This window comes from Microcebus murinus, chromosome 10 (genome assembly GCF_040939455.1).
Source record: "Microcebus murinus isolate Inina chromosome 10, M.murinus_Inina_mat1.0, whole genome shotgun sequence".
Lineage (NCBI taxonomy): Eukaryota > Metazoa > Chordata > Mammalia > Primates > Cheirogaleidae > Microcebus > Microcebus murinus.
The window spans coordinates 82,440,962-82,468,324 of record NC_134113.1 but is presented as its reverse complement, the minus strand read 5'-3'; the positions used below and the strand labels follow the sequence as shown (position 1 = coordinate 82,468,324).

At 35.6% G+C, this 27,363-nt stretch overlaps 1 protein-coding gene across 1 annotated transcript in view; it reads left to right on the top strand.

The window, feature by feature from the left end:
• The window catches only part of SLCO1B3 (solute carrier organic anion transporter family member 1B3), an 83,800-nt gene that overhangs the window by 41,788 nt on the left and 14,649 nt on the right, over positions 1-27,363 (top strand). Inside the window, exons 9-14 of the mRNA XM_020287590.2 lie at positions 2,705-2,947; positions 9,849-10,013; positions 11,379-11,574; positions 15,152-15,317; positions 17,944-18,128; positions 25,301-25,365. Of these exons, the coding sequence (XP_020143179.2) occupies positions 2,705-2,947; positions 9,849-10,013; positions 11,379-11,574; positions 15,152-15,317; positions 17,944-18,128; positions 25,301-25,365 (1,020 nt within the window). The remainder of the gene's footprint in view (positions 1-2,704; positions 2,948-9,848; positions 10,014-11,378; positions 11,575-15,151; positions 15,318-17,943; positions 18,129-25,300; positions 25,366-27,363) is intronic.

Below are 27,363 nucleotides of genomic sequence, written 5' to 3'. Positions count from 1 at the left end.
CTTTTGTCTTTTAATTTTTATATTAGAATTAAATCATTTACCCATAACCAATAGGGTAATTTATTATTCTGTATTTGTCTATGTATTTACCTTTATCAATGAGTTTTATACTTTTTATGCCGTGATATTGCTATTTAGGATCATTTTGTTTCAAGTTGAAGAATTCTCTGTAGTTTTTCTTGTAAGACAGATCTAGAGATGATGAATTCCCTCAGCTTTTGTTTGTCTTGGAAAGTCTTTATCTTTCTTTCCTTTTTTTTAGAGGACAGTTCTAACAGTATAGTATTCTTAATTGAAAAGGTGTTTTTTTTTTCTTTCAGCACCTTGACTATACTGTTGATAGTATCCCCTAAGTACTTAAGTTTTCTTCATTTTCTTTCATTCTTTTATCTTTTTCTTCCTCTGACTGGATAATTTCAAGTTTGCTTGAAGATCTATCTTCAAGTTTGCTGATTTCTTTCTTCTGCTTATTCCAGTCTGTTATTGAATTCCTGTATTGAATATTTTAATTCAGTATTCTTAAGCTATCCATTCTTCAGCTCTAAGATTTTTGCTTAATTCTATTTGAAATTTTCTATCTCTTTTGTTGAAATTCTCTTTGTGCTTATAAATTGTTCTTCTGTGCTTATTGACCATTTTCATGATGGTTACTTTAAATTCTCTATCAGATAATTTATATATCTCCATTTCATTAGGGTCTGTTTCTGGAGTTTTGTATTATTCCTTTCTTTGGATATTATTTCCCTGCTTCTTCATCTTTCATAACTTTTTATACATTAGGAAAAAATGCCACCTCTCCAAATCTTCATGGACTGGCCCTGAACAGTAGAAAACATTTATCAATCAACCCAGCCAGAGCTTCTATGGGCCTCTAAAATCCTCATGATTATTCAAACTACTGTCTTTATCCTAGGAGCCCCCAGGCATCTAGAGTATACAGGATCTTATTGGCACTTTTAGACATTTGAGACAGGAGCCAGTCTCCTGGTCAACTTCCAGAAAGGTTTGAACTTTGGCATGCCATCCAACTCTTTCTCTCCCCAGGAAGAATCTGGGAGCTGAGGTTTTTTACCTCCTAACTCAGCATAGACCTGGGGTAAAGAGGAGATATGACAAGTGCTCATTGCTAGTTTAAACTACCTTTTTGTTCTTTGTGGCCTCCAGGGTCTGACATATACTTGGCCCCAAACAGGCAAGATGAAAGCCAGCTCCTTGAGTAAAACTCAGAAAATACAAAGTCTTTCCCTACCCATACAGAAAGGCTGATAGCTCAGGTTTTTTGTTTTGTTTTGTTTTGTTGCCTGCCAATTCTGCACTAAGTTGGGGGGGGGGACAGCAGAAGCTGTGTCGAGTGCCCACATACACGTTCAAATTGCCACACTTGTTTTCTGTAGCCTCTAGAGGTCTACCATATTCTGGGTCCTGTCAGCACTTTGAGATAGGTGAGATAGAAGCATGTCCCTTGGGTAGCACCTGGAAAAGTTGCAATGTTGGATGTGCAGTCCAACTCTTTCCCTCGCCAGGGATAAGCTGGGAGTTGTTTTTTTGTTTGTTTGTTTGTTTGTGTTTTGTTTTTCTCTTTCACCCACTTACTCTGTGTTGAGCTAGGCAGAAGAGCTGTGGCAAGTATCCACACACTAGTCCAAACTGCTAGTTCTTCCCAATTGTATGGCACTATACTGAGTAGGGGATTATGGCAAGAGGGTGTTTCCAATTTTCTTACTGGTTTCAATGTGTCTGGTTTTTCACTTGCCTGAAGTATAGGAGCCTCTCAACTAGTTTCTGGATTTCTCACAGGTGGAGTAAATCTGTATATTGCTATTTCATCAGTGTGTTTGTGGGGGTGGAAATAGTCCAGTGCTTCCTATTCTGCTATCTTGCTAATATTTCATGTATGCTTTCTTATTATGACTGTTTATTTTATATCTACTAAAATAGCTCATTTATGCTTGAGATATAGCATTTACATATTTTCTTATGCATGCTTTAAAGGAAAATGTATTTGTAATAAAATGGTTAAATTATCCCTGACATTAAGAGTTCATCTCTTCTGGGTTACTTTTAAACTCAAATTTTCATTGTGGGTATTTTTTTTTTCATGCTGTATAGAGAGCTGGGGATGCAGGTTTCTAGTTGTGGAGGAGCCCATTTATTGACTCTGAGGATTTCTTGAAAACTACTTTTGTTTAAACCAAAGGCTAAAAACATCCATTCTTTAGGACCCAAAGAATGTATATTCATTTCAATATTATGAGAAGGGTTGTAATATTTTATCCACTTATTTATTTAACAAATGATGCTTTCTTGACTTCATTAGATAGTACCATAGACATTTTCAGACAACAATGAAAATTTGTATTCCTTTCATAAATAGTTCTTAAATGGTCTTCCAGCTTAAATGCCCAATGATGACAGTTGTCCAATCATGTAATCAGAAAAGCTACCAAGTTCACACAAGCTCAGGCAATGACAAAAATGCCATGATGGATTCCTAGACAATAGCAATTGCAAGATGTCATTAAATGTTAGACTTATCCTGGATTCAGAGATGAAAAAATATGAAAAGAAAAAATAATGTACTAGAATAGATGAAATATAGTTTACTTTCTTTAGCTATGGAGGACAGCAATCATTATCATTATTTCCCCAAAATTACTGTTTTCAAAATGATTATTAATTGGCTTCTTCTAATTATTTATTCTAGGCACTATCAGAATTACTCCTAAGGACTCTCGTTGGGTTGGTGCGTGGTGGCTTGGTTTCCTTGTGTCTGGATTATTTTCCATTATTTCTTCCATACCATTCTTTTTTTTGCCCCAAAATCCATATGCACAACAGAAAGAAAGGAAAGTTTCAACATCTTCACATGTGCTCAAAACAAATGAAGAAAGGAATAAAACTGCTAGTTTGCTCAAACATAAAAACAATGTCTCTGATAATGTGACTGGTAAGTATTTTATATTCATAGTCAACTTGAAATTCTTAATTTTAATGAAAAGGAAGAATAGGTACTCCAAAATATTAATCATAAATATTACTACCCAAACTGTCTGGAGTTAGCTTTCTTCTGCACTAAATTTAGCCAAATTATTTCTCTAAAACTCCTGTTAAAATTAGTAAATATTTCCTGAGAACATAACAAACTGAAGAGGATAAGGTTTGTGCTCTTTAGCAGGGAGAACCCAACCAAAGGCTAAAAACATCTATTCTTTATGAGCCAAAGAATTTATATTCATTTCAATATTATATAGTGTAAACTATGAGGGTTAAAAAGATTGTAATATTTCATTCATTCATTTATTCATCAAATGACAATAGCCACCATACTTTGTCCTGGTGATAGGACATTGCCTCTGTTTTTCAAGAATTTACTACTTAGCAGGTGGTACTGAGAAGTATATAGACAATTGAAGTAAAGTGTTTTAAGTACTATGGTAAGATTAAACTTAAAAATTCTCAGGTGGAGAGAGAGAATATGAAGTAAGATGTCAGGAGAGGTTTCTCTCTAGTTAAACTTTAATTATAGCTTACTTTAATTAAAGTTTACCTAATAAATAATAAATTAAGATTATTTTTCTTGGTAATTTAAAAATATATATCTATACTTATATATACACATATACATATATAATATGTCTTATCTAAATACTCAAGAATGAAATGGAGCAGTAGTAATTAAGATAATTGGAGTCAATAATGTGAATTAGGATCCTTCACCATTTGATAGTGCCTTCTTTTTCTAATATAAGCCCTGGGGGCTAATGAAGAACCATTGAGAAGCAATAACCAGGGGAATGATCTAGCAGCAAACAGAGCAAGACAGTTGAAACAGTGGGGTGTCCCCCCATTTAATTTTTATTTGTATATATTCGTGGAATATAACTGCATTTTTGCTGCATTGATATACTGCATTATGGTAAAGTCAGGGCCTTCAGTGCATACACTGAAGCAACACACATTGTACCCACCAAGCAACCACCCGTTACCAGACCTCTCCCATGTCCATCGCTTGAATATCCATCGTCCATCATTCCATACTCTGCCTCCATGTGTATACACTATTACTCCCATTTATAAGTGAGAACTTGCAGTATTTGTCTTTCTGTGTCTGAGTTGTTTCACTTACGATAATGGCTTCTAGTTCCATTCACATTGGTAACAAAACATATGATTCCATTTTTTTATAGCTGAATAGCATTCCATTGTGCATATTACCACATTTTCTTTATCCAATCCTCTGTTGATGGACACTTACGTTGACTCCATATCTTTGCTATTGTCATAGTGCTGCAAAAAAACATTTGAGTACAGCTATCTTTTTTATATATTGATTTCTTTTCCTTTGAGAACATACCCAGCACTGGCATTGCTGCATGATGTGGTAGTTCTATTTTAAGTTCGTTGATAAATCTCCCACTAATTTACAATCCCACCAATAGTTTATGAGTTTCCTGTATTCCACATCCTCACCAGCATATGTTATTTTTAGTTTTTTTTTAATAATAGCCATTTTGATTGGTGTAAGGTGATATCTCACTTTGGTTTTAATTTGCATTTCTCTGATGATTAGTGATGCTGAACATTTTTTCATATACTTGTTGATCACTAAGAAGTCTTCTTTTGAAAAATGTCTACTCATGTCCTTAGCCCACTTTATAATGGGGTTAATTATGGGTTTTGTTGTTGTTGTTGAATTATTTGAGTGCCTCATAAATTCAGGATATTAGTGCCCTGCCAGATATATAGTTTGCAAATATTTATTCCCCTTATTTGTGTTGCCTGTTTACTCTGTTGATTATTTCTTTAGCTGTACAGAAGCTGTGTAGTTTAATAAAATCCCATTTGTTTATTTTTGTTTCTGTTGCATGTGATTTTTTTGTCTTAGTCATGAAATATTTGCCTAGTCCAATGTTCAAAAGAGTTTTTCTTAGGTTTTTCTCTAGTATTTTTACAGTTTTACATTTTGAATTCAAGTCTTTAATCCATATTGAGTTGATTTTTGTATATGGTAAGAGATAGGGGTCCAGTTTTATTCTCCTGAATAGAGGAAAACTGGATTGCCAATTTATCATTTATTGAAAAGTATGTCCTTTCCCAAGTGTATGTTCTTGTTGACTCTGTCAAAGATAAGTTGGCTATTACTATGTGGCTTTATTTCTGGGTTCTCTATTCTGTTCCATTCATCTATGTGTCTGTTTTTATACCAGTACCATGCTATTTGGGCTACTATAGGCTTGTAGTATAATTTAAAGTCAGACAATGTGATGCCTCTAGCTTGTTTGTTTTGCTCAAGATTGCTTTGGCTATTCAAGTTTTTTGATTCCAAATAAACTTTAGAGTTTTTTTTTTCTAATTCTGTGAAAAAAATGACACTGGTATTTTGATATGGATTGCATTGAATCTGTAAATTTCTTTAGGGAGTATGGTCATTTTAATGATATTAATTTTTTCTGATCCATGAGCATGGGATATTTTTTCATTTGTTCGTGTCACCTGCAATTTTTTTCATCAGTGTGTTGTAGTTTTCCTTGTAGAGATCTATCACTTCCTTGGTTAAATACATTCTTAGGCATTTTGTTTTATTTTATTTTGCAACTGTTATAAATGAGATTGCCCTCTTGATTTTAGTATTAGCTAGATTGTTATTAGCACGTAGAAATGCTACTGTCTTTTGTACATTGATTTTATATCCTGAAATTTTCTGAATTTGTTTATCAAGTATAAGCATTTTTTGGTGGTGTCTTTAGGATTTTCTATACATAAGTTAATGTCATCAGTGAACAGAGAAAAATTGACCTACTTTTTTCCAACTTGGATTCCTGTTATCTTTTGTCTTGTCTGATTGCTCTGGCAAGTATTTCAAGTACTATGTTGAATAAGAGTGTTCTAGTTCTTAAGGGGAATGATTGCAACTGTTCCCCATTGAATATGATGTGGGCTGTGGGTTTGTTGTATATAGCCTTTATTATTTTGAGGTATGTTCCTTAAATGCCTAGTTTGATGAGAATTTTACCATTAAAGAGATGCTGAATTTTACCAAATGCTTTTTCTGTGTCTAATGAGATGATCGTATGGTTTTTGTCCTTAATTCTGTTTATGTGATATATCACATTTATTGATTTGTTTATGTTCAACTATCTTTACATACCTGGTATAAAACCCACTTGATCATGGTGTATCATCTTTTTGGTATGCTTTTGGATTTTATTTGCCAGTATTTTTTAAGGATTTTTGTGTCTATATTCATCAGGGATACTGGTCTGTAGTTTTTGTTGTTGTTGTTGTTGTTACATCCTTGTCTAGTTTTGGTATCAAGGTAATACTGACCTCATAGAATGAGTTGGTATTCTCATTCTATGATAATTCTCCCTTACTCAATTTTCTGGAACAGAGGAAGGAAATAGCAGAGGACATAAACAGGTGGAAAACCATACCATGCTCATGGATTGGCAGAATCAGCATTGTTAAGCTGTCTATACTACCCAAGGTCATCTACAGATTTAATGCAATCCCTGTTAAAATATCAACATAATTTTTAACAGATATAGAAAAAATAATTTTATACTTCATATGGAACCAGAGAAGACCCCGTATAGTAAAAGCAATCCTAGGCAATAAAAAAAAATGGGAGATATCAATTTACCAGATTTCAAACTATACTACAAGGCTATAGTAATTAAACAGCTTAGGAGTAGCACAAGAATAGGGACACTGACCAGTGGAACAGAACAGAGAACCCAGATATAAAACAATCCTCATATAGCCATTTAATCTTTGACAAAGCATACAAAAACAAACACTGGGGAAAAGAATCCTTATTCAATAAATGGTGCTGGGAAAACTGGATAGCCACATGTAGAAGACTAAAACAGGATCCACACCTTTCACCTCTCATAAAAATCAACTCACGCTGGGTAACAGACTTAAATGTAAGGTGTGAAACTATTATAATTCTAGGGGAAAATGTTGGAAATACTCTTCTAGACATTGGCCTAGGCAAAGAATTTATGAAGAAGACCCCAAAGGCAATCACAGCAACAACAAAAATAAATAAATGGGACCTTATCAAATTAAAAAGCTTCTGCACAGCCAAAGAAACTGTCAAGAGAGCAAACAGACAACCCACAGAATGGGAGAAAATTTTTGCAAGCTACACATCTGATAAAGGGCTGATAACTAGAATCTATTTAGAACTCAGGAAAATCAGCACGAAAATATCAAGAATCAAACAACCCTATCAAAAAGTGGGCAAAGAACATGAACAGAAACTTTTCAAAAGAAGACAGAATAATGGCCAACAAACATATGAAGAAATGGTCAACATTTCTAATCATCAGGGGAATGCAAATCAAAACTACCATGAAATATCACTTATCTCCAGTGAGAATGGCCTTTATCAAAAAGTCCCCAAGCAATAAATATTGGCGTGAATGCAGAATGATAGGAACACTCCTACACTGCTGGTGGGACTGCAAACTAGTGCAACCTCTGTGGAAAGCAACATGGAGATACCTTAAAGAAATACAAGTAGATCTACCATTTGATCTAGCAATCTCATTACTGGGCATCTACCCAAAAGAACAAAAGACACTCTATAAAAAAGACATCTGCACTCCAATGTTTATAGCAGCACAATTCACAATTACAAAGATGTGGTAACAACCCAAGCCCCCATCAATACATGAGTGGATTAATAAAATGTGGTATATGTATACCATGGAGTACTATTCAGCTATGAAAAACAATGGTGATATAGCACCTCTTGTATTTTCCTGGGTAGAGCTGGAACCCATTCTACTAAGTGAAATTTCCCAAGAATGGAAAAATAAGCACCACATGTACTCACCAGCAAATTGGTTTCACTGATCAACACCTAAGTGGACATATAGGAATAACATTTATCAGGCATCCGGCAGATGTGAGGGGGGAGGAGGGGATGGGTATATTTGTTCATAATGAGTGCAATGTGCACCATCTGGGGGATGGACACACTTGAAGCTCTGATTCTGGGGGGGAAGGGAGGGGATGGCAACACATGTAACTTAAACATTTGTACCCCCATAATATGCTGAAATAAAAAAAAATTTCTGGAAAAATTTAAGGAGGATTTGTATTAGTTCTTCTTTATATGTTTAGTAGAATTTGGTTGTGAATCCATCTGGTCCTGGGATTTTTTTTGTTGAGAGGTTTTGTTAGTACTTATTCAATCTTTCTACTTATTATAGGTCTGTTCAGGAGTTCTATTTCTTCCTGATTCAATTTCAGGAGGACTTGTGTTTCTAGAAATTCATCCATTTCCTCTAGTTTGTGAGCATATGGTTATTTATAATAGACTCTGATGATCTTTTATGTTTCTGTGGTATCAGTTGTAATGTTCTCCTTTTTCATTTTGAAACAGTGAGATGTTGACAAGCAGTTTACAGATTGTAAAGAAATGATGAAATAGTAAAAGCCAAAGCAGTGTAACCCCTAAACTCTTGGTAAAATTTTCAAGTTTTCATTGATATAAGATTTTAAGATCTCAAGTGTAACCCAAGTTTTCTTTCATCAGTTCTTTCACTTATCTACTTTATTATTTTCTACTCTCCATCATGCTAACCCAAGAGCAATCATGGGCTGGAGCCCTTTTCATTGGCTTATAAGAGAGAATTGTTAAATTTCATCTACACTGGTAGCTTGAAATTGTCCATAACAGGATAATGTATCACCATTTATTACCATGGAATTTGGGAAATATTACAAAACAGGGTTTGTTTCCCCTAAGTCGGTTAAATATTTACCAACACACCACTGAGTTAAAAGTTTCTGAAATTTAACATGTATACTAAAAACAGCATACCAAGATATTTTTATTTTGTATATGCTATGCTTCTACTCTACAAAAATTAGTGGATTGTCTAAATTTATAAGGGCCAGGGTTGACTGTGAATCCCAAAAGAATAGAGAGGATAATGAAGGTGCAAAACTAGGACAATTGTAAACATTATCTATATTATTCAACTGTGTTTGTAGGGTAGAGACCTGGATAGTAAAGAGAACCTTAGTTACATGCTTATTAGGAATGGATAAAATAATTTAGAATATACAGTCAGAATAAAAATTATTGTAGGCATAGGTTGCTGTACAATAGTTAGTTGTAATAACTGTCATATTGTCACTTTAGACATGACATCATTATGTCCTCTTATCTCTCCTTCTTGCAACTTAAAACAGGTGATGTATAATATTATACTACCAGATTTACTGATGTAGTATTTTATGGTAGAAAAGCCTTGTATCAATAAACAAGAGGTCTGAGACATCATACTAAATTGATATTTAACTTTTTTGAACCTAAATGTTCTTATTTCTGTGAGTTTTGGATTATGCTATTTTTCTTAAATTTGTGCTTAATAATTCTATTATTGCTATAATAATTATATTATTAAGTGCTAATAAATAAGGGACATCACGTGTCTTACTCAATTTTGTTTCTTGAACACTTAGCATGTTTCCTGATACTCAGTTAAAAACCAAATATTTGTTGAATTAATGAATAAGTGATTTAATATGTATGTAATAGTTTGGTAAAGTGCCAAGGATAACCAAATATTAAGTGTACAAAACATGTTACAAAGCAGCATTTATGTATGATCTTATTTGGGGGTAAAATGAACTAAACAAATAAATATTAAGATATATATGGAAAATATTGAAAGAAGACATTAAAAAACTGTTAAAAGTGGGATTGCAAGGTACTCAATTTCCGTGTTATGTATTTCTGTAATTTTAACACACTTATGAGATTCAGATATTGATATATATTTAAGTTGCATTGTAATATTTTATTAATTTTTATAATTTTATAGGTTTTTTTCAGTCTTTGAAAAGCATCCTCACCAATCCCCTATATGTTATATTCCTGGTTTTGACATTGTTACAGTTAAGCAGCTTTATTGGTTCTTTTACTTACATCTTCAAATACGTGGAGCAACAGTATGGTAACACAGCCTCTCAGGCTAGCTTTTTGTTGGGTAAGACATGTTTTTACTTATTTGCTTGATAAATGAAATGCTACTGATAATTGTGTTCCAAGTGATCTTGTATTGTGAAGGCGATTTCATACTTTAGTATAATTTCCTTTTATTCTTTCTCAAACTTTATCAAATTTGCCAATATTGGGATAGAATCATTGTTCTGCATTTGAAGTTGCATGTGAATGAGTTCCTAAAGAAAAAGTTGCATGTGAATGAAACATTTAGATATAGTATATGCATGATTGGATCTTATAATTTAGTGCTGAGATTCTCAGACAAATCCTTTCATAATATAATTATTGTAATCTCATAATTCATCAACTTTGAAATCAAGACTTAGCTACTTATAAAATATATGATGTCTGTTTCCAAAAGGAGAGTCAATTTAAATAAATTATCAGAATATTCATAATTCAAAACAAATATCATATTTTAGAGAGTATATTTTGCAATAATATTATTTTCAATTGTATATTGAGACCTGCTTATTAAGGAAAAGTTTTCTTAGATCATTCTTCCCACAATGCCAATATTCAGAAACATTGTAGAAATTCAGTAAGTATTTGATGAATTAAAAAATTTATCAAGTAGTATGTAACTAGATAATAAGTAAACAAGAAAATAATAATTAGAAAATGAATGTACTGAAATATTGGGCCAGGCTTTGTCTGGAAATATTGTATGTGTATATTGTGTATATGATATCCTTGTTGAACTTAAGATAAAGTTTAAATTCTAAAGATTAGTTTTGACTCCTAATAACTTAGTCTGAATTTTTTAGGAAAAGTTTTCACATTTAATAACTCTTATAGGACAATGAGATGGAACATTTATAAGAGGGATCAACCATTTTTTAATACTGTATATAGATCTGTTCATTATGTCAGGGTATATATGTGTTTTGGTGAATAATGAAGAGATACTAATTCAAGTATTCAATTCTAAAGCCCTGGGAAAATTTGGAGTGTGTTATTGAGCTTTGGAACTCTATTCTGAGAGATGTAAAGGATTTTAGATGATAGGATCAAAATATCATAGACAGAAAGATGGTGTTTTCTTGTTGCTCTTTTCTAGGAAGAAAAAAAGTGCCTCATAGACATCTGTTGGAACACACAAATACTCTCAGTCACTACCTTTTGCTATTGGGGAAGCCAAATCCTCATCATTAGCAAGAAGAAATTATTTTTGTCCCTCTCATATAGTATACTGGTCCTATACCTCCATCCTGGTTTGTCACCTTTCTATTTAAGAAGTAATAAGATTGGATGAATTTGGTTGATATATACTGTGTTTCATATATAAAGCTATATGAGAAAACTATATGTACATAATGACAACCTTTTTCTCTTCTTTTATTTTTAGGAACCATAACCATACCCACTGTTGGAGCTGGAATGTTTGCAGGAGGATATATCATTAGAAAATTCAAATTAACCTTAGTTGGAATTGCCAAATTTTCGTGTTTTACTTCTACCATGTCTTTTATCCTTTACCTAATACATTTTACTACAATCTGTGAAAGCAAATCTGTTGCTGGCCTAACCTTGACCTATGATGGGTTTGTATATATCACTATATCAATTACAATCAATTGTAATATGTTAACCAGACAATTAAAAGACTCTGTATAAGTAAAATAGGGCAGAAAACAACTTTAAACTTTCTTTTAATCGGGAGAAATTTCAACTGACAAATTTGCAAAATGTCCATTTCTTAAAGACCTCAAAAAATTCTTCTTTTATTTCTTGCCTTAAAAAAAGCAATATAGGTTGTAAGAATAGTAACTATCACTTGTGGGGTACTTACAATGAGTGGTGGATAGTTTTGTCTCTATTTTATGATGGTAAAGTAGGATTAGAGAAATACACAGATAATAATGCTAGCAACATTAAGATTCTGACTCATATTTGGTGTTTTTGACACTGAAACTCAGGTTTAACCACTACCATTTTGAATAGGTCATAAGAGTAAGATAAATGACATTCTCCAAAAGTGACTGAACAACCTTTATCTACAGTTCATTTTGGTGTTTACCGACTATCTTTATAAAAGAACACTTTTGTACTAAATTCCCCTTTTCTGCAAACTATTATTTCTTCTGGTGTTGTCCTCATTGGAAGAAGCATTAAGAAATAGCCTATATATAATTACATATTAGGCCATAGAGAATCTACTTTTCCATTATTATCACGTAATGCAAAGTATTTTTAGTACCTCAGTCTCTACCCCAAATCAAGGGCAGGATTTCTATGCAGACATCTAATAATCTGAATATACACAACAATCTAAGCTTAGAAAGGTTCATATTCAAGCCACAAACAATGATCAATAACCATGCTCTTTAGTGCCACTTACTGTTACTGCCAAGCTTTCAAACTCTGGATCCTATGAGATACTGATTTTAACGTATCGAATCTTCCCACATTTCCTTATCTAAACATCATCCTATCCTTGGAGGATTGGCAAGCTTATCTTGAATTATTTCCCCATGTGCTCCTAATACTGAACTGTTGTTGATCTTTCCCATATACCATCACCTACTCTAGCAAATGAAAACACATTGTAGCCAGAACATTGAATTTTAGAGGTATTAAAAAAAAACAACCTTAGAGATCATGCAATTCAACCTTCTTATATACCTTCCTTTATTATATGAGATCTGGAGAAATTGTAACTTCTTTGCAGTCATATAATGATTCCAGACTGATCCCATACCATGACATTAGTTCCTAAGGCTTCCTGATTGTCTAGGCAGGCTCTAACCTAAGGCCAATTTCCCCAAAACAAGTATAGCAACTGTACTGTCTATTCAAAAGATAGAAGCTCTTTTGAATAGACAGTTCTATGGGATTTTTTTATTCAATAAAATTTTATTGCATGCCTCCTTAAAGGTGAATATTTGTAAGATACGTCAGTTCCATCATGAAACTTGCAATTTAATGATAGCAAATAACAGAATCAATATTTTCAACATCTATGAAATGCTAGTCACTGGGTTAAATTTTTAATGTATGGACTTACAGAGGTCTCAGAATGTGGTCTGAGTATCTCTAGGGGTCCCTAAGACTTTATTATGAGTCCACAAATTCTAAACTATTTTTAGAATAATGCTAAGACATTATTTGCCTTTTTTATTGTCATTATCTCATAAAGATATTGCGATATTTTCTAAGGCTATAAAATATGTGATGATGCCATCAATCTAATGGCTCATGATATGTGTGATTATGTATTTTTGTGTTAAATATTTCTTAGTATTAATTTCCAATAGAGTACATATCAATAGATATAACTCAGTAGATATAACAAACCTTTGAAATCCTCAATACTTTTTAAGTGTTTGAAGAACTCCTGAAAACAAAATGTTTGAGAACTGACAAAATTTTTTTTCCATAAAGCTGCTATGAGGTTGATGCTATTATCTATGAGTTACGAATGGCAAAAATGATTTCAGAAAGAGCAGTTGCATTGCTAAAATGTAGTAGAATATAAACACTATAGTGACTGATTATAATGTCTGGACTGGGTCATTATCTTAGTCCATTTGGGCTGCTATAACAAAATTCCATAGATTGGATAGCTCATAAAGATAGAGAACTTTATTTCTCACAGTTCTGGAGGCTGGAACATCTAAGCCCAAGGTATTGGCAGATTTAGTGTCTGGTGAGGGCCCATTTCCTAGTTCACAGATGGTATCTTCTTGCTGTGTCCTGATATGGTGAAAGGGGCAAGAGGTCATTAATCCCATCCATGAGGCTCCAGCCTCATGACCTGAACACCTCTCTTAATATCACCACATTGGAGGTTGGACTTCAACCTACAAATTTTGGGGAGGACAAACATTCAGACCATAGCACTTATTAACCATTCTGCTTAACCACTCCTAATACTCCCAGTAGTATGTCCTCAGGCAGAATAAGGTGTTAGAAGCTTTTTAATGAAATTATTAATAATGTAGTTTCTGAATTATAAATATATTTCTTTTTTCTTCTTTTAAATTACTTGCTCATTCAAAAAAGACTCATCAGCCTTCAATTATTATCAGATTTTACCAAAAAGAATAATTTAAAAAATCTGTAAGTAGAAAATGAATTACCCAAATACCATATTTGATAATTTTAGCCATTTTATAAAATTATATGTTATAATTTATAACAATATTATAAAGTAAATCATTATAAAGCATATTGTAGATTCATTTTTTTTTTTTTTTTTTTTTTTTGAGACAGAGTCTCACTTTGTTGTCCAGGCTAGAGTGAGTGCCGTGGCGTCAGCCTAGCTCACAGCAACCTCAAACTCCTGGGCTTGAGTGATCCTTCTGCCTCAGCCTCCCGAGTAGCTGGGACTACAGGCATGCGCCACCATGCCCGGCTAATTTTTTAAATATATATCAGTTGGCCAATTAATTTCTTTCTATTTATAGTAGAGACGGGGTCTCGCTCTTGCTCAGGCTGGTTTCGAACTCCTGACCTTGAGCAATCCGCCCGCCTCGGCCTCCCAAGAGCTAGGATTACAGGCGTGAGCCACAGCGCCCGGCCTGTAGATTCATTTTTAAAATGTACAGAGCTTTTCTAGCCAATTTTCAGCTGATTCTATTATTCTTGATTTTTCAATCACCAGAGGTTCTGCTTTGACCATATCAAATTCTTTTCTTATGTAGTTAAAATACAGATTTTCAAATTCAACCAAGTTAAATAAGATTCATAGATTAACAGGAATTTACAGTGAGCTGGGAGGACCCTCAGTCTAATGCCATTATATTACCAAAGAGAAGCTGAGTCTCAGAAAAATGAAGTGATTTATCTAATGTGAAATTTCTTGGTAGAATTATGGATACTTCTTATTTAAGTCTGACCTAACTTCTTTGGTTTCTTTTTAAGTTTTACTTTTTTCTGGTTATAAGTTATGTCTTGGTAAAGATAGAGGGTGAAAAGTGAATAAGCATTAAAAAAAAAAAAAACTTTGTCATTTTGGTATGATCCAATCAAATTTCTCTATCTAATGAAAGGAAAACCCTTTCTTTTATGTCTCTTCTCTTTTCCCCTTTTCTCTTCCCTTCTCCTCCTTTACTTCCCATCTTCATCCTCTTCTTCTTCATCTTGTCTTTCTGATGTGTGTCTGTCATATATTTTCAGAAATAATTCAGTGACATCTCATATAGATGTACCACTTTCTTATTGCAACTCAGACTGCAATTGTGATAAAAGTCAATGGGAACCAGTCTGTGGGAACAATGGAATAACTTACATATCGCCTTGTCTAGCAGGATGTAAGTCTTCAACAGGCAGTAAAAAGTCTATGGTGAGTATTAGTTTTTACTTTCTGTCTTCTCTTTAATCAAAATCACAGATTAGATTTAACAGTTATTTATCAAATCTTTCAGTAACTAAGGTCTCCAGTAAAAAGATAAAAGAAAAAGATTTCGGTACTGTGTCATTATGATGCCTGTAATGTTGTATAAGCAAAGCTTCCTACAAAATCCTGCTTAGGGTACAATTAAGGATTTTTCTGTTACTTGAATTCTAATTTGAGATTACCCCTATTTTATCCCCTTGAGATTGTAAGAATATGACAAATTTGAAAGCAGTTAGTTTCTCTAAGAAGCACCTCCTTTTGACTGAAGCATATGATTTCTGTTAAGTTGGAATTATTTACTCTTCGTAAGTTAGGAGAAGGTCCTGAGTTAGTCCTTTGTCAGTACTACCTACCTCACTAGGAGAACAATCTATATGCAATTTTGTATCCTGATGAGTTTAGCTCTGGGCTCACTACTCTTTTGACTTTTTAAGAAATAAATCAGGGCATCATGATCACTTGACTGCCCAATTCTTGATTTCCAGTTTTGATTTCCCCAAAGCAGGCACTTCTACCCAGGATAATTTAATATCCTGCTCATTTATTGCCAACATATCCCACAATTCTTTTCATGTGGACTATGGGTTCTCCCCAATTTCCTGGATCATTCCCAATAGTTGGGGTCAGGTGTGGTGTGCCCCATACCTCCAATCCACTCAACATTTCATAAAAAAATAAATCAAAAATTACTTCTCAGGCACCTTTCCTATTATCAACATTAAAAGTGATATAATCATCTATGATTATTGTTGTCTGCCACACCCTTCTATGTTTGGTTTTCATTTTCCATCTTTCCCTTGCCCATTGTCCTACAAATTGTGTTATGGAAAGGCATGGAGAACTTTGAAGAATAAAACACCCTACGTTCTTTGAAGATAGGCCACAACTTTAATAACCTAGTACAAGTATGGCCCAAAGGTCATACTTAAAAGCCTGTATCTCACATTCATGGTTATAGTGCCTTTCATTGAATGTGCCCATTTAATCTATGTCCCACTTTGCCCCCTAGTGAAGGTCTGAAAGAGGCATAAAAGTAAAATCCGAAGGAGAGCTCTGTCTGCCATGGAGACTTCACCTTCTTAATACTGGCAATTCCATTTGGGGGCTATTGCAAAGTTCTTTTACTAAATCTTTAGTAATAAACCATCTCTTCTTAAAATAATTTTCTTTGTGCCAAAGTTTGGTTTTATTGGCCATATGTTTGCACCATAAAGAATTCCTCCAAATTATGCCTACTTAAAAAAAGGTAAAACAAACAAAAAAAAAAAACTAAAAAGTTAAGCTTGGTAGAACCATACAAGTATGGATTCAAACTCTTCTACAATTCCTCTTTGAGTAATTAGTCTTTAGCACTAACAGGTTCAAGGTGAACTTTCCTTAAATTTTAGTTTATCCTAGAATCACAGCCCAAGTGCCCATCAATACATGAGTGGATTAATAAAATGTGGTATATGTATACCATGGCATACTATTCATCTTCAAGAAACAATGATGATATAGCACCTCTTGTATTTTCCTGGATGGAGCTGGAGCCCATTCTACTGAGTGAAGTATCTCAAGAATGGAAAACCAAGCACCACATGTACTCACCAGCAAATTGGTATTGATGGATCAACACCTAAGTGGACATATAGGAATAACATTTATTGGGTGTCAGGCATGTGGGAAGGGAGTGGTAGGAAGGGGTATATGCAAACATAATGAGTGAGATGTGCAACATTTGGGGGATGGTCACACTTGAAGCTCTGACTTGAGGGGGGAGGGGTCATGGGCAATATATGTAACCTCAACATTTGTACCCCCATAATATGCTGAGATAAAAAAAAATTTAGTTTATCCTAGAATCAGAACAGTATTTATTAAAGCTACCTACCTACATAAATTTCCTACTTGATTAAGTTTCTAAAATCATTTGTTCTTATGTTTTCCCCTTCTGTGCTCTACTCATTAGTGAAGGCATTCTGTTGTGTTGAACCTCACTGGTAATAACATCATCTATTTGATTATCTGGCATTATGCTCCTGGATGTTGTTTTTACCTGCTAAAATAGAACTCCAGCTCCCCTGCCTGGCTTTATTTCCCCTGAACTCTGACCTAGTCTCAAGAGTGGCTTTAGTTCCAGATTTTGGCTCCTCCCAAGTAGCTGTATTTTCTGAATTCTTTGAATAATCCTTCCCCAGGACATGTCCCTCTCATTTAATAGGCATTGTCAACGAGAATAATAAATGTGTTACAGAAAGTAAAAACAGGTGGAAGAGAAATATTAAAAAGAACATATGTTAATGAGAAAATTATATATGAAATTTCAGATACTAATTTCTTCAATTCATTCCTAATTTTAAAATTGAGAAAGAATTAAATGTTAGTAGTGAATGGCCTTTTCCTGTCTAGAAAAGAATCCAGGAAACTATTTTGCCTTTCAGCTATTAAGCAAGCACATTTGTAAAATTCTTTTAAGCTGTAAATATTTTAGTTTGAATGAATGAAACTTGTTTAAATATAATGGAATGTATTTATAGCCTTGCTGTGTTTTGTAAATGTGTTCTGTAATATTTCAAAAACTATTTTTTAGGTGTTTCATAATTGTAGTTGTGTACAAGAAACTGGTTTCCAGAACAGAAATTACTCAGCCCATTTGGGTGAATGCCCAAGAGAGAATGCTTGTAAAAAGAAATTTTACATTTATATGGCAGTGCAAGTCTTTAATTCTTTTTTCTCAGCACTTGGAGGTACCACATACATCTTGCTGACTGTTAAGTAAGTATGACCTTTTAAAACATTTTCATATATGTTAGATTATAAACACACCTGATGGTATACATATTTTTCCATAACATATTTGGAACTCTGATTCACATTTTTTTAATATTTTAACTATCTAAGAATACATTTTTGTAGGATTATAATGATAATGACAATTATTAATAATAATTTTGCCTCTGATTCTTCCATTATGAAATCTAGATGATATACTTCCTCCTTTTACCAAGGATCTTAACACACAAACTGATTGACAATTGCCTCGATTATAAAATAATCTCTGTATGCTTTAAAATAACTTTTAATTTTGAGTTGCCTTGCATTCTGTTGGGCCTGTCAGGGTAAATTATCTATTGATTCCACTGAAAGAAAACATTTGAGAATCAGATATAGATGTAAACTTCAGTCTATAATGGAATTCCAAAGCTTTTAATCCATTCACAGCATGGCTTTTGATCTAGTCTTCCATCCTATCCTAGTAAACAAAAAAAATATATATGAAAAGGATTCATTCCTTTCTTTACTCACTAGACAGATATTTAGACAAGATACTATGCTTGATGAAGAATATTTCATGGTGAATAAAACTGATAAGATATCTGTTGTCATACAGCTTCTACAGCTTAGAAAACGGTAGGGAAAACAGACATGAGACTAATGAACTTAAAATTAAACCCAAAATTGCAAGTTGTTCTTAGTACTAAAGAGGAAAAAGACTGCTGATAAAGGGGATAAAAAAAAAACACCTGCCCACAGTGGCTCATGCAAATAGTCCAAGCACTGCAGAAAGCCTAGGTGAGAGGATCACTTGAGGCCAGGAGTTTGAGACCAGCCTAGGCCAGAAAGCAAGACCCCATTTCTACAAAATAATAATACTAAAAATTGCCCAGACATGGATGCACATGCCTATAATCCCAGCCACTCAGGAGGCTGAGGCAGGAGGATCGCTTGAGCCCAGGAGCTTGAGGCTACAGTGAGCTGCAATCACACTGTTACACTCCAGCCTGGGTGACAGAGCAAACTCTGTCTCTAAAAAAAAGCAAAGTTTAGTTTGGGATGGAAGTATGGGGCTGAGAGGTGTGAGAGAAGAGGGGACTCAGACCCAGAGAATACCTCTCAAAAGAAGTAACATTGGATCTAAGGGTCTAAAGAAAAAGCTAGGCAAATGAGGGGATTTTAGGGAGAGGGTCTAGGTGCTCAGGCCTCAAGGAAGGCAAGAGCTAGTGTGTTCGAGAAAGAAAAGAAGCAAGTTGATTGGAACATCCCGGGTGAGAGGGGGAGGAATGGTACAGTTGCACAGGACAAAGGATTAGAAAGGTAGGGAGAAAGCAGATAATATAAGCCCTATTGGCCAAGTTAATCAGTCAGTCACCCAAAACTGAAAACATGTAAAGACTTGTGTGTAGATCTTAAAAGTATCCATGTGTAAGTATGGTGACCTGGGTTAGCGCCTAATTATACTTTAAAAACCTACCTAGTCGATCATAAGTTCACCATCGGCCAACAGCATGACATGGAAGGGGGAAAAATGTGTTTATAACTTTTGTTAAAATGAATATAGACCTGTTAACTGAGTCTGCAGTCATTTAAATTCTCCCCTGACCCCAAATCTTGTCAAGTTATTTATACTAATTTATCCCACAGATATGGCTCCACTTTAATATAAAATATTTCTACTCAAAAGAAGAAGGCTTCTATATTTAAATTACAGATTCATGAACTTATAGAAAAATCACCTCAAAACTCCGCACTGGTTTAAATCTCAACGGGTTTTAGCTTCTTCATTTAAAGTCACTCATGCAAGAGGGTTTTGAAAAACTCTGTTCCATCATTGATGTAGTTAAATTTTATCTTATTAAGAAAATGGGATAAATCAATATTACCATTTGTCAAAAACATTTATTAACCTCTCACAACCTTTGATTTCATTGAAATAAAACTTTTTTGTGAAGCTGAAGAGAGTAAAAATATAAACTTCAGTCTATTCATGATTTTCTGATGCTTACATCATAAGGCTATTGTTAAAACTGGACTAAGCAAGTGTGATGACATTCACTCATTCTATATATATTTGTTACGTGTGTCATACACAGTTCTACACACTGAAGATGCAACTATAAACAAAAGTGACAAAGCTTCATTAGTTTCCAGTGGGAGTGGGGGATGGAGGAGTAGATGGGTGATGTGTGTAGGAGAAGAAACAACAAACAAATGAGCAAGTAAATATGTAAACTAGTGTAAGTTTTAAGCGCCAAAAGGAAAATTAAATTAGAGTAAGAAAATAGAAAACATGGGAGGATAGGTAAGAGATACCAGTTTAGACATCTTACATTGGAAGTCATTTGGTAAGAGAAACGAATGAAGAGACGAAGTGTAAAAGTTTAAGCAATGTTAAAGGGGAATGGAGAGGAGCAAACCAGACAAGGCAGTGCAAGGGTTAAGGCCCTGGCGTGGAGCACACCTGGCTGTACCAGGTCAGGAAAAGTGCATAAGGAAGAGAGAGGTAAGAAGCACAGCAAGAGAGTGAGCACGGCCCAGATCACATTGGTCAGGAGAAGGACTTTGCAGTTTATTCCAAAGGTGTTGAGAAGCTCCAAAGAATTTCAGCATTATAACTGCACAATGACGCACCTAACTAGAAGATCACTCTGGCTGTGTGTGGAAAATGCTTTGGGGAACAATAATGGAATCAGGGAAAATAGAAGACTATGATCAGTTCAAGACATGGGCTTGATTGAGGATGGTGATGGTAAAGTGGGAAGTAATTTAAGTCTCAGTCTTTGATTTGTTTTCTTTTTTTTTAAGGCAAAGCCAGTAAGGTTTGCTGATGGGTTGAATGTGGCATGTGAGAAAGAGAATTTAAGAAAGATCTCAAGGTTCTGGACTGGGCTCTGCAAGGATAGTGGTACTATTGAACAAAATGGGAAAGATTAAGAAGAATAGGTTGGAGGAAGTAGAGAAGCAAGAATTTGTTCTATCTCTATAAATCTGAGTTGCCTATATATTAGATATCTAGTGACAGTGCCACACATACAATCCAACATTCAGGAGAAACATCAGAGCCCAAGACATAAATTTTGGAGTTAGAAAAACACATATGGTATTTAAATCCATGGTGCTATGAGATCTTGTAGGCACCGAATACATAGATAGAAACAAGATCCTGGGACCAACACCCAGGCATTCTCACTTCAGAGATCAAGGATAGAAGGAGAAATCAGTGAAGGACACTGAGAGAGCCGTCCCATGAGTTATGAGAGAAACTAGGAAAGGGTGGTGTCCCAGGAGCCAAATGAAGACTATATGAAGAAAAAGGGAGTAAGCAGTTGTGTCAGAGCCTACCGAGAGTTCACAGAGGTTAGGGACTAGAAAGTGACCATTGGATTTCATTACGTGTTCGTCACTATTAGCCTAATAAAAGTAGAGCATGAAGAAGGTGGAGAGAGGGAAGGCTGTTTTGAAAAGTATGAAGAGCAAATGCAAGAAGGGGAAGTGCGAACAGCCAGTATGGAAAACTCTTTTCAGAAGTATTGTTATAAGAAGCAGAGAAAAGATGTAGTAACTAGCGGGGTTGTGACATCAAGAGTTCTGTTTATGTGCAATGCTGAATATAATAGCATGCTTGCATACTGGTAAGAATTATCAGGTAGAGATGAAGGAGGTTAATAATGCAGGAAAGAGGGGGAGCAATTTCAGAGGAAAGGGAACAAGTGAATGAGTACACCAAACAAGTACACAGAGCTTCTTCCTCTGTAGTAGAAGGGAAGGTGGTCTATGTGGGTAAAAAGCAGGTAACTGTGTAGCTTTAGTGGTGCAAGAGCATTAGAATTCTTTTCTGATTGCTATTGTTTGTTAAATAGAAAGCAAGGTGATCAGCTGAGAGTGAGGAGAAGGAAAGAAAGAGGCTTGAGATAAGATGAGGAAATGTGAACTAGTAATCTTGAAGACTGGAGGAATGTACTTACTGGGAAAATGGACTAGTAAAATATAGTAGGATTGCGCTGGAGGCCACCAAATATTTGTGCTTATGAATGTAAAGTGAGCCCAGTTGGCATGTTCGAATGATTCCTTTCAGCAATGCAGATCTTTGGATATAGGTGCAGAAAAGGCAGAGGGTTGGATGAAAGGATTTTCGCTTGTCTAGTACGATAAAGAATGAGAGGAACAAAACAGTCAAGGGTGGGTGCAGAGTGATTACATTGAGAGGTCAGAGTGAGAAAGGAAGCGAAGGGGTTAAACTGGAGATGGCCTGTGAAGAGGTCAGGGGAGTCACAGACCTGAAGAGCCCTGTGGGGCTGAGACTTGATGCAGCCTCAGGTGCAGGTGTGTTCGTGGGAGTACATTTAATGGTCAGAAGGTGGTTATGAGGACAGGGGTGCTCACAATGGAGAATCAGGAAAGTGTGTCCTGATTGGTCTGTGGGGTGGAGGCGGTAAGACCTTGGAGAGAAGAGGTCAAGAAACTGGAAGACCAGAGCAATGGGAGGGTGGTCTACACAGATATTAAAATAACTAGGAAAGCTGGGCGCGGTGGCTCACGCCTGTAATCCTAACACTCTGGGAGGCCGAGGCAGGCGGATTGCTCAAGGTCAGGAGTTCAAAACCAGCCTGAGCAAGAGTGAGACCCCGTCTCTATTATAAAATAGAAATTAATTGGCCAACTAATATATATAGAAAAAATTAGCCAGGCATGGTGCATGCCTGTAGTCCCAGCTACTTGGGAGGCTGAGGCAGCAGGATCACTTGAGCCCAGGAGTCTGAGGTTGCTGTGAGCTATGCTGACCACAGCACTCACTCTAGCCTGAGCAACAAGGCGGGAGAATTGCTTGAGGTCAGGAGTTCGAGACCAGCCTGAACAAGCGTGAGACACCGTCTCTACTAAAAATAGAAATTAGTTGGACAACTGAAAAATATATAGAAAAAATTAGCCGGGCATGGTGGCGCATTCCTGTAGTCCCAGCTACTCAGGAGGGTGAGGCAGCAGGATTGCTTGAGCCCAGGAGTCTGAGGTTGCTGTGAGCTAGGCTGACGCCACAGCACTCACTCTAGCCTGGGCAACAAAGTGAGACTCTGTCTCAAAAAAAAAAAAAAAAAAAAAAAAAAACCTAGGAAAAATGGCAGAAATTGTTTTGGAAAAAAATGACAAGAGGGCCTAGAACTACAATCGTCAAGGAATGATGTGGGGAGGGGTGCCAGTCTATAGAGACCTTCCACACAGAGGTTGGAGAGGGGTATGCTAGGGTGATGCACCTCTTCATGGGAGCTGGAGGTCTTTCAGAGGAGAGACATGGGTCTGGACGTGGTAAAAGCCATCAAGAAGGACACCTGCATTTCAGGCCCAGTGATACATGGCATGTGGGGGAAAAAACAGCCCTCCTTTGAAAGAGTTGCAGGGAGAGTCATTGGGAGACAGCCAGGCTTTGTTTAGAACAAGAAAGTGAAAGAAGTGTGAAGAATGTAGGATGTGAGGATTTTGCTGGTAACAGACATGAGTTCCTGGGAGCACAATGGACGGATGTGAGTGATGGGGAAAGAGTAGGATTAAGGGATATACTAAACCATGTGGTGTGAGAGCCTCGGCATCCAGAGATGATCTCAGAATCTTGTCATTCTGCTGGTGACAGGGATGTGAGACATGACATAAGTTTATGACTCACAAAACATTAATCCTAAATGGCCCAAATGAGAGCAGTGTTTTATCACTTTTTAAAAATTTACATTTCAATGATTTATATCAGCTAGGAAGTAAATGAGAGCTTTTTGTCAATCTTTTGCAAACAGGACGCATTCCCCATCTATGCTGTCCATTAACAGGGTTTTACTGTTAGGTCCAACTGGTCGTCAGCTCAAGAAACAGCAGGTCCTGATGGCTAATTCTCGTTCTAACAACAGAGGATCAATTTACACGGGATCTGTTGTGTTAAGAAAATTTTCTTGAATAATTAAATGAAAATAACATAGTTAGCATCTGGGAGGTGCTTTCTGTGATGCATTCTTCCCGGTAGAGATCCATCAAAATACAAAACTGCTCAATATGGCATGTGAAGGAGGAGTCACGCTGCAGTGCTAAATGTCTTGCATGACAGTGGTGTGTGGGTGTGTGCATGAGTATAAGCATGTACTGGGCAGTGCGAGTGTATGTGGATGTGCATGTAGGAGTGAGCGTGTGTGATTGTTATTGTGTGTGTATGTCACTATATCACACACATCTATCATTGCCACTGTATTGGTGAAGATTTCAAGCCCGCTTTTAGGGAACTATTATCCCTGTCTGCAAGTCCTCCCGATTCTCCTGTATGCTAACCCTCTCCCTGGGTGAAAATACAAGTTGCTAACAAATGTCAGTTTGCCTCTTGTGTGTCTAGTATGTAAACCAAGTACACCCTTTGAAAAAATCTGAAAAATGGTACATCAGGCACTTGTCAGAGAATTCAACCAGAAATGAATTCCAATCTCTCCCTTTCCAAAATCTCCCTTGAGAAATCAGGTATTAGAGAGAGACAGAGAGACAGAGAGAGGCAGAGAGAGAGATAGAGAGAGACAGAGAGAGACAGAGAGAGATAGAGAGAGAGACAGAGAGAGACAGAGACAGAGAGAGACAGAGAGAGAAACAGAGAAAGACAGAGAGAGAGACAGAGAGAGATAGAGAGAGACAGAGAGAGAGAGACAGAGAGAGACAGAGAGAGAGAGACAGAGAGAGAGATAGAGAGAGACAGAGAGAGAGACAGAGAGAGAGACGGAGAGAGAGACAGAGACAGAGAGAGACAGAGAGAGAAATAGAGAGAGACAGAGAGAGAGACAGAGACACAGAGAGGAAACAGAGAGAAACATAGAAAGAGAGAGACAGAGAGACAGAAAGAGTACTCAGTAGATAAGTTAACTTCTCCTTCCTGTAATTTCCTCCTGACAATCTCTTTATGGAAGAAACCACCTCCTTGAATAGCAGGCACAGCCTCATTGCCCTCAAGTGTAGGGTTGTGCCCTCTACTGGTCATTAAAATGTTTGCATTTTTAAAACAATTAAAGATACAACTTCATATAATGTGAACCATTTATCTTAGGGTTTTCATTCTATCATGAAGACCAATAATACTGAGAGATGTTTTAATAAGGAATGCAGTTTGATATTTTTAAAATGTTTAATATTTCTTTGCCTTTATCTTATTTCAGGAATGTGCAACCTGAATTGAAATCACTTGCCTTGGGTTTCCATACACTGATAATACGAACACTAGGTATGGCAAATACATAGATTATAAATTTAAGATATAAATAATCTTGTCAAAGCTTAAATGTAACTAATTTTCAATTATAGGAAAAGTTAAAAAAGGAATAAGTAAGAATCAACTTCTATTTTGTGGTAAATGAAAATGGTAAGAGACAAACAAAAACTGAGTGACCTGAAGGAGAGTTTGATTGTTAATTCTAGTTAAAGTCCATCTAAGACCAAGGAATCCTCATATTTGTATTATACTCTTTCTAACAGAAAGATAAGTGGTCCTCCAAGTTTTTCCACTTTCAACAAATAGGACTATTTCTTGCACACACTCAGACTGGAGGGCCTTTCATCTAAACTGAGGCATTATTTAAGGAGGCTGAGGGGGCAAAATAACAGAAGCTGACATTAACTGCCACTTCCCACTGCCTAGTTCTGGAAGGCTGGGCAGATAACCTTTATCAGTAGTTATAAAAGCAGAAGAGAATGAGAACTCAGACTCTAGAACTGGGCATCTTGGATTAAGAGAGTGTTCTAAATAAAAGCAAGCTCAGGAAATTGTGATTTATGTTGGCAAATAGTAGGACTGTAGACTCCAGAGGCTAAAGGACTATTTCTAAATATTCAAAGGTGATGAGTAAAGAATTTAGGAAATTACTCTTTCTCCCTTGTTGCCATTTGCCATTTTTATCGTACAGATGCCTGTCATTGTGAAACAACTTCTAACCTAACCCCCTTGTAAGAACTATAAACATTCTATGCTTATTCATGGGAAATAGGAAAAAGGCATCATTGACCTAGAGATGGCCCAGAGGCAACCACAGACAGCAGAAGGGAAGGGAAGTGGGAGAGGTCAATCCCTGGGACTCTTGCAAGCAAAGAGAGGAGGTATAATTCTATGGACAAATTACAATGGAGAGGTTGTCCAAGAAGTATATTTGGGGTGAAGGTCACCGATCCTCAAAGGCAAAAAAGAACTATGAAAGGAATAAGAGAGAGAAGAAAATGAGGTGCTGCAGGATCCCACCAGCTCTCTTCCCGGCATTTTCTTTTGTGTATCTCTAATCTTCCAGCCTCTGCACATCCTGACAGATTCCTACCTCCATATTCAATGAAGACACCTCACTCCTAGAACCTAGGCTTCAGAAGCTAAAAATAGAATCTGGGTAGTTAGTACTCCTTCTGAGAGTTGAAATGAGACTATGAGAATGAATGAAATTCTTTTAGCAACATAAAATATAAAAAATAAATGTTGCCATCCTAATTGTGAGCATCCTATTAGGCACAATGGAACTTAAATGCTTCTATGGAAAAACTACATACTGAGCATCAAAATTCCAATTCATAATGATTATCTTGAATACAATATATGTGTAAATTGTGGAAGGCTTATATAGTATATTAAACTGAAATTTATTTAGGTTTATTTATATAGGTTATTAGAATTTTAAAATTCTGGTAATTAAGACCAAGTTTGTTACTTACAGATTTAATTCATTGTGTTCAAATAGTGGCATTACGTGAAGAAAATAAATTTTTGGCATATATTTTTATTTTTCAAGGGTAGCTGTGATGTTTTTTGAAAACTGCAAATTTCTCACCCATTTCCTCAGTACCAGTTTTCCTCAGATACATTGGCATTAGACACCAGTCCCTTGTCATTCTAAAAATTTCCCACTCTCAGAAAATTGAGACTGATTAAAAGTAAATGGAATTGGTACAACTGTAATATATGAATCCCCATTATTTTTTACATGGCAAAATAAAATCTGAAAATCATTCATCAAAATACAAAAAAGCACAAAGTAAAATCATGAATACTTTTGTTCTACCATGTGAAGGATAGATCTCTACTAGCATGCCCCTCAAATTTTTGATCAACTTACCTATGCTTAGAACTAGAAGTCAATCTTAGTTTATTAAAATAGGAGTAAGAGCAGATGGACACTTGTACTATAAACAATATATATGTCTCTGAAAAGCCTAGCATTCTGCAAAATAAAAATTGCTACAAATA